This window comes from Sinocyclocheilus grahami, unplaced genomic scaffold, assembly GCF_001515645.1.
Source record: "Sinocyclocheilus grahami isolate Dianchi unplaced genomic scaffold, SAMN03320097.WGS_v1.1 scaffold423.1, whole genome shotgun sequence".
NCBI classification, from domain to species: Eukaryota; Metazoa; Chordata; class Actinopteri; order Cypriniformes; family Cyprinidae; genus Sinocyclocheilus; species Sinocyclocheilus grahami.
The window spans coordinates 960341-969510 of record NW_015505602.1 but is presented as its reverse complement, the minus strand read 5'-3'; the positions used below and the strand labels follow the sequence as shown (position 1 = coordinate 969510).

Below are 9170 nucleotides of genomic sequence, written 5' to 3'. Positions count from 1 at the left end.
CACACTCACAGAAAACAGCTTACTTACGCATTAATAAATAAGGTTTTTGTAAACCCATATTAACTTGATCTTATACAATTATATATATTTTAATTTAAAATCTTGGGGTGAAAGAATAACTAATACTACACTCTTAAAAATAAAGGTGCTTCACGATGCCATAGAAGAATCTTTTTGTCTAAATGGTTCCATAAAGAACCTTTAACATCTGAAGAACCTTTCTGTTTGACAAAAGCTTCTTTGTGGCGAAAGAAGGTTCTTCAGATTACAAAAAGGTAAGAAAGAGATGGTTCTTTAAAGAACCTTTGACTGAATGGTTCTTTGTGGAACCAAAAATGGTTCTTCTATGGCATCGCTTGAAGAACCTTTTGAAGCACCTTTATTTTTAAGAGTGTACACTCTAAAAAATGCTGGGTTGTTTCAACCCAACTTTGGGTCAAATATGGACTAACCCAACCGTTGGGTTAAATTTTTACATTAAATTTTTAACCCAACAGTTGTGGGTTAGTCCACATTTGACCCAAAGTTGGGTTGAAACAACCCAGCATTTTTTAGAGTGTAGGAAAAAGAAAAACAATCATGAAAATTTCAGTAACCGCTAAAGTCAGTCACGCATTTTCCCGCTCGCGAACAAAAATGGCGTTGAAGTAATCACTTCACAATACTAGCTAGCACTTCGAGTCAAACTGTCCTTATTTTTTCCACTTTACTACAGATTCACAAAACTTCTTTATGACAGTTGGTGCAGCTATCAAATGCGTATAAATAGCACGCCAAATACAAACAGAAAATCGTGCTCTTGAGAAATGGACTTGATATGTACGTGTTTGACGTGCATAGGCCCTACTATGCAGTTTTTGCGTGCATACGATACGCAATTTGTTGGCGTGCATATGATACGCTGTTTTCGCGTACATACCATACGCATCTACCCCACAACAACCCTAATCCTACCAATTGCGTATCATATGCACGCCAAAGTCCATTTCTGCGTATAAATAGTATGCCAAATCGAAACATAAACACGTGCTGCTGATACGCACGTTCATGAGATCGGTGATTCGCACAGTGGACAAAAATGACTATTTATTGAATTTTAACAATAACAAAATAATATTTATTCATATTAATTTTTGTCCACTGTGCGAATTACCGATTAAATACGCGATTTACTATAGCAGCGTTCAAATAACGCAAGATTTAATCCTCCATCCTTCAGCCAGTCGTGTAAAATGTCACACCCACCGTCAGCAGGACGAGATTAGCTCTCCAGTGGATTGTTGGAGTGAAACTAAAGCGGACAGATATACAACCGGTGAAACGATGACACGCCACTGGCTTTATACAGCCATATTCACTAACTTTAACAAGTGATGTTATTATAACCATAAGCGTTTTCAATAACCCCAGGGTAATATAATGAAACGCCTCAGATATTAACAGTAATAACAGCGCGTCGCTGTAAGCCGCTTTAAGACTGCGCGCAGGTGGATGGAAATAGAAGCGGTCGAGCTGAGATGGGGACCTGACAGAAAACTTTGCGTCAAAGAACAGCGATGCTTTTAGAGCTTACTGTGACCGTCTTTTCTCCTTTAAAGACAGAACATAACGGGACGCAGTTCCAAAGCGCTTCAGAGTTCAGCGGAACTTTCGGAGTGTTCAGAAGCGCGCAAAGAAACGGGTTTTATCGGTCAGTTTTCTCAAGGGACTCCCAGATGACAGGTTATTATAGAGGCAGACATGCCAGCCAACCTCACCACGAACTACAACTTCCCAGCGCTCATCTTCGGGGTATTATTGATCATCATCATCATCTGCGGGAACGTGCTGGTGTGTCTGAGCGTCTACACGGAGAAAGCGCTGAAAACCACAACCAACTACTTCATAGTCAGCTTGGCTGTTGCGGATTTGTTTTTGGCTGTTCTGGTCTTACCGCTGTTCGTGTATGCAGAGGTGAGTCAAGACACTTCATTTCCTAGATATCTGACATTTCATATAGGCTAATATTGTATTACAGCCTAATATTTACAATGCTTATGGTGGCCAGAAAACTGACAGGTTTGTACACTCTTAAAAATAAAGGTGCTTCAAAAGGTTCTTCAAGCGATGCCATAGAAGAACCATTTTTGGTTCCACAAAGAACCATTCAGTCAAAGGTTCTTTAAAGAACCATCTCTTTCTTACCTTTTTATAATCTGAAGAACCTTCTTTCGCCACAAAGAAGCTTTTGTGAAACAGAAACAGTTCTTCTGATGTTAAAGGTTCTTTATGGAACCATTTAGACAAAAAGGTTGGACAGGTTTGTACACTCTTAAAAATAAAGGTGCTTTAAAAGGTTCTTCAAGCGATGCCATAGAAGAACCATTTTTGGTTCCACAAAGAACCATTCAGTCAAAGGTTCTTTAAAGAACCATCTCTTTCTTACCTTTTTATAATCTGAAGAACCTTCTTTCGCCACAAAGAAGCTTTTGTGAAACAGAAACAGTTCTTCTGATGTTAAAGGTTCTTTATGGAACCATTTAGACAAAAAGGTTCTTCTATGGCATCGTGAAGCACCTTTATTTTTAAGAGTGTATATTAAAAAGCTGCTAAGCTGGTTTACCTGCTGATCATCTTAAATGAAGAGGTAAAACCTTATTATTGGTACCACTGTAATTTTTGACCACTTTCATGCTGGTATAGCTATTGTCTATACTAAACCTAATTTATTTCAAGTCAGCTATATGTAATAACGTGATTTCATTCACTATTTACCTAAAAAATATGTTTATCTAAAAAAAATGTCTGGCTTAAAAACAATTAACAAACTTGGGGGGGGGTAAAAATATTAATACATGTAAATTAATTCATTTTGTTCATGTATATACCTACATATATAAAACGAATTGCATGCAATATTTATGTAATTTTAAAATATTAAAATATTACATTTTGAGTGCATGTATATTTACTTTTACTTTACTTTTAGTCATTTAGCAGACCAAAGCGACTTACAAATAAGAAAAAGTAATTAAAACTAAAAGCTAAAACTCTATAAATACTATATATATATACACACATTTAAGAAAATGAAATAAATTCAATAAAATGACAAATGCATACAACAACATTTCAAAACTGAAACATTTAAAGGAAAAAAAAATAAAGCTAAAAACAATTCAAAAATTTTAAAAGAACAAAAAGGTATGAGTATAATAATGATTCTAACATAACATATATATACAATATTTAATTATTAAACATTTACTAATAAATTCATAAATATAGATGAATAAATTATACGTTAGTAATTTATTTAAATATTTCATTTTAATATATATCTATTTTTGTGTTTGTGTATACACATACACTTATATACACAAACAAATAAGTTATTTTAATATACCATTTTTAGTGATTTTAGAGTTGAAATTTGTTTTGTTTTGTTTCAACAGTAATTGAAGTAGCTTGCCATTAACTATGGTTACCATGGTAACGGTAATCAGCAATCTTTCATCTATTTACTTGATTTTAATTAAATTCTTAACCGTTCGAATAAACAGCTATATGACACTGTTCCATAACAGCGCAAAACAAACTTGGCATCAATACTCAATTGTTACCCTTCAGCGAAACACTTTGCAGACATGCATTCATCCGGACCCCTCCTGCTGAGACTGTCTGTCTCCGCCAGAGCCGGACGTCATAAACACACATCGCACAATACACATTGTGGGCACGAGGTCTGAGACCAAAGAGGCCTCCAAAAAACTAGCGATCGGACATTCCATTCAGGCATGGATTCGGGGCTGTGCTGGTTACCGAGACCCCTAGACTGGATACTGAGGGCCCCAGATAGCAGGAACAAGATCACCGGGAGCGAAACAAAAGTCTCATGGTGGTCTGGCTGGCTCTTCAGGCCAAGGACACGGAGAAAATATGCTCCAGTGAGTCAGCTGTAGCTTAATTACAATTTTACATGAGCCCCCTCACCATAATCTCATGGCTTCCACTTGTAGGGTGAATGTGGCTCGTTGGCATGGGAGAGAGGCCATTACCAAAAAGCAATTAAGAATCTGTCCTCTTCTCCAGGCCAATAATTAAAATGCGATTAAATCCTCCTCTCTGCTGTTTTATCTCTTTTTGTTAGACTGTGGGATGCGTATCAGATACTAAATTACCATCAGCCCTGGAGCATGTGGTGTGTGTGTGTTTGGTTTGGTTGTTGTGACAACGCCAAGCTGATAATAGAGAAATTAAGATTCCACAGTCGCTCCGCTGTGGCACTAAGAACACGAGGTTAGGGGAAGGTGAAAGAGGTCAGAGCGCCATGGGAATGGAGGGATTGGAAAAAATGGTGAGGGTAAAAAGAGGCATAGAAGCAACGAATGTGTGAAGAGTTAAAGACGGTAATGATTTTCTCTGCTTCTCAGTTCCAGGATGGGGTTTGGTCCCTCAATATGACCGTATGTGATGGACTGATGACCATGGATGTGATGCTATGCACCGCCTCTATATTTAACCTCTGCGCCATCAGCATAGACAGGTGGGTCTGACTTTAACCTGTTGCACACAATGTGTCTGCGGGACACACGGTTATTGTCATAAACAACAACAAAAAAATGTATAAAATATAATTTAAAAAATATATATTTTTAAAAACCATGAAGAAAACAATTTTTATTACAAAAAAAAAAACAGTTCACTAAAATAAAAGTAAATATTAACAAATTAAACTTATTTTATTTCCGTTAGCAATAAGCATAATTTCCCTTTTTTTTTTTTTACCCGAAGTACTAAAATGCCTAAAACTAAAATAAATATTAATAAGAACAGACATACTTAAATAATAAAAAGAATAATAATAATAATAATAATAGTGAAAAAACAACAAAATTATGAAAACTTCAACTAAAATTAAAACAGAATATATTAAAATAAAAATTATATATATATATACTATATATATATATATATATATATATATTATTATATTATTATAAAATTATATACAATTTAAAAATATATATATAAATTAAAAAACTGTAAATAAAACTGTAAAATAACGCCCATGCATTACAAGTATTGAAAGTTTTGTCATGGACTGCTTTCCACATTTTTGAATCAAAGTCATCAAAATAGTTAAATAAATTAAAGTAAACCTAAATAATTAAAAAAATAATTAAAAAATGTATATTTTAGCCTCTTCAAATGCTACACACTTTGTACAGATTCAGTTTGGACAAACTCGATAAAAAAAATGAATATCCATTTGCTTGTAACTGTGATTCCCAACCAGTGTTATCATTGAGATACTATAATAGCTTTTGTAAATATTTAAAGGGGTCATATGATGCGATTTCAATTTTTGCTTTCTCTTTGAAGTGTTACAAGCTCTTGGTGCATAAAGAAGATCTGTAAAGTTGCAAAGACTAAAGTCTCAAATCCAAAGAGATATTCTTTATAAAAGTTTAGAGTCAGCCACGCCCCCCTAAAACAGCTCGTTCAAAGAAAGAAGGCATAACGTTTATTCTTGCTGTAGTATTGTTGTTGCCGCCGCCGCCATATCGTGAATGCGCTGTGTGTTTCATTGTGAAAGCGAAACTACTGTGTTTGGTCTTCCAAAAGAGGACACGACTAGAAATCAGTGGTTAAGTTGTATTTACAACACTGTTCCAGAACAGTTCAACCCAAATATTCAGATGTGTGCAGCGCATTTTATGGAGGACTGTGTCCTGATCCTGGGAGAGTAGACTACAATGCGGCTGTTCTGACTCACAGATTGTAAGTACGTTTTTATATTTAAAGAATTTGCCACTGACGATTCAAACGTGAGTTTTGAGCAGTGTAGAGTAGCACTTGTTGTTTATCATTTCTCTGATCACAAATGCAGACATGGTTTTATGTTTACATGGCGCGATGCAACGCAACGCGTAAAAAGACAGTATAAATCATTATAATCCGTAATTATGTCCCCACTGGATGCAACAATGCCTCGTTTGTAATGGGTTTTAATGTTTTTGTCTCATCGCTCCGGCTGTACAGGGCATCATCACAGTATGGTGAGGGGCGTAAAACATTTCCGTCACACGTTTGAGGTATTCGGCCAATCACAATGCACTGGATAGCTGGCCAATCAGAGCACACCTCACTTTTCAGACCGATGAGCTTTGTAAAAATCAACGTGTTATTTCGGTTATTTAAAATATTAAAAGCATATATTTTCTCACACAAATAAGGAAAACTTCTAATAGTTTTAGGTAAATATAATAACCCTGTTCCCAACCTTACGCAAATTCGATTTTATGCCAATATACAGTAGTTTGCAGCTACTTCAAAAATCGACGTGTTATTTCAGTTTTATTTCATGTAGTACATCACAAGTTAAACTAAATGAAAAATCGTTTTTTTATTTATTACTTTTTATATTTTATTTCAGTTAGCTTATTTATATATTTATTTAAAATATTAAAAGCATATATTTTCTCACACAAATAAGGAAAACTTCTAATAGTTTTAGGTAAATATAATAACCCTGTTCCCAACCTTACGCAAATTCGATTTTATGCCAATATACAGTAGTTTGCAGCTACTTCTAATAAAAAATATATTTATTTACAGTTATTATTAAAGAAAAACTCACTGTGGTAACCCAGAAACCACTTTATTTTGGGGATAAGAGTTATAGAAATGCTGTGTGAAGGCCACAAAATGTGTAAAACAGGCCTTTAAAGTCTGATGCTTGAACTCATGGAAATTGAGCCGAGGATTCATGAATCAAATTCCTGCAGTACACTGATTTTGCACAGCTAGTTTTATATTTTGGAAGCTGTAAGGGTCACAGCAGGTTACCTTCCTAATTGTGGGTCTGTTTGAAGACACGATGAAATAGCATTTATAATAAAAGTGGCTTCCTGCTATGATTAAAAGAACAGAGAGATGGGAAGCGACAGAGACTGAGCAAATGTGTTCAGAATAACTAAATGGCATTAAGTTGCATGCTTTACCTCGGAATTACAACTGATTCCTCATTTAGACCCTCTGCTGTCCCGCCTTCGCTGGCCTGGCAATTCGAGTCAACCGAAGGGTCATTAAGATCCTGCCATTCTGTGTGGCTCAGCAGAAGGTGTTTTGAGAGATTAATGAGATATACGCTCAGGACGGCACTCTGTAGAGATACAGCAGCGTGAAACTTGTTATGCAAGGAAAGGCTGCAAAAGCATGGCTTGGCAGAACTCGCCACACAATCAGCATGAAAAAGCAATCTGTGGAGAGCAGATAGACGGACCGCCGCTGTGTGTAACAGCTTCATGCGGCAGGAGTTGTTTGAAACATGAGCTGTGAGAACCTCAGGGTTCACGCTCTTGTTTGCAAACATACCCAGCCAATAATCAAGGCACATGGCGGTTTCTATCACTGATATGATGATTATATACAGCTTTGAGAACCTGTTAAATTCAAAGAGAACTCAACTCAACTTTGTTTATAAAGCCAGTTTAAAACCATAAAATGCCCCTAAGTGCTGTACATAGATAACATAAAACTCTAAAAGTCATTACAAACAGCAACAGCAAATCATCCAGTTATTAAATACAATTATATGCATGAATCTCAAATATATAGGTGTATCGCACAAATCACAGTCTACATTTGCACCCCTCAAAATATAAAATTTTATTTTGAATAAAGAAAAATATATATTATGTTATATTATAAATAATACATTATAAATATAAATAATGACAAGCATTTTTTGCCCCAATACATGAATACATATAGAATTATATATATATATATATATATATTTGTGTGTGTGTATATTACAGTGACGCATTGCTGCCACACACATATTATTTTTTCCACTCAATTATGTCGTAATAACGAGGTGTTATGTCATTTTAATTACATCTTTTCTCGTAATAACGAGATATTTTCTCGTTAAAATTACATCTTTTCTCATAAAAACGAGATGTTATGTCATTAAAACGACATCTTTTCTCGTAAAAACACGATATGTCATGAAAACGACAATTATCTCATTAAAACAACGTCTTTTCTCGTAATAACGGGATGTTTTCTCATTAAAACGACATCTTTTCTCGTAAAAACAAAATTTTTTCTCGTAATAACGACATATGTCATAAAAACGATGTGAGTGAGCTAAGCGCTGCTGTCGCCACAGTCCTGACACGAGGATCTGCACACTGCTGAAGTTATTGAAATACACTGTTTTAAATGTATTTTAATGCAATGGTTTTAACTGTAGTGGCATGTTTATTAGGATTAATCTCCAATCTGTCTAGTGCTATCCAATAACTGCACTCAGACCCATTGGATATGACTTATTAGAGCATTAGATATTACTTTCGAATAATCGACTCTGGGCTTGGAATAGCTTATTTCTTTATTTGAATGACTTGACTTAAGTTTTATACTGTATATAAAACGTAACAATATGATCATGAGTATTTATATTGTGTGTGTATTGTAACGGGGTGAAGAATCACATGACAAGTAATCTCAATCAATACCCCGGAGGGTGGATTTATTGGGGGGATGGGGGTTAGTGAAAATGGTTCAGGTAGGTGCTCCGGTGCCGTGAGTGCTCTCTTCCGTCTTCCCAATGTAGAGGGTCCGTGCAGTGCTCCTGTGGGGCTGGTCGGTCACACGCTGCGGCCTGTGGGAAAAGGGAGAGGGCGAGTTAGTGCTCAGTCTCATGGAGGAATCTCCTAGATGGCAGGGCAAGCGTGGCTTATGTAGCCGCTGCCTGATGAGGTGCAGCTGTGACCGATCAGCCTGTGATGATGGCCAGGTGCTCCTCGCTTGTTTCCAGGGTGACGCTGATGAAGCCTCGGGACGCTCGTCCCACTCCCGCCCCAAGCGTCGTTCTGGTCATGTTAACGATATTAGATAGTAGGGGAGAGATAGGGGGTGGGTGGGGAGTGACCCCTGACAGACCTGCGTAAGCTGCCCAGATCCGAGAGAGGCCATCCGCGTTGGCGGTCGCGGCTCCAGCCCGATGACGTACCTCAAAATGAAAGTCCTGGAGCGCGAGGAACCATCGGGTCACCCTGGCATTGGTATCCTTGGCGCAGGCCATCCACTGATAGGACGGTGGGTGGATTTATTGGGGGTTAGTGAAAAAAGGTCCAGGTAGGTGCTCCGGTGCCGTGAGTGCTCTCTTCCGTCTT

The 9170-nt window shown here is 36.8% G+C and overlaps 1 protein-coding gene across 1 annotated transcript in view; it reads left to right on the top strand.

Moving 5' to 3' along the window:
- The first annotated feature begins 1291 nt into the window (after positions 1–1291).
- Positions 1292–9170, top strand: part of LOC107551439 (D(4) dopamine receptor-like) — a 15758-nt gene continuing 7879 nt past the window's right edge. The window contains exons 1-2 of the mRNA XM_016233041.1: positions 1292–1953; positions 4413–4525. Of these exons, the coding sequence (XP_016088527.1) occupies positions 1741–1953; positions 4413–4525 (326 nt within the window). The 5' untranslated portion in view covers positions 1292–1740. The remainder of the gene's footprint in view (positions 1954–4412; positions 4526–9170) is intronic.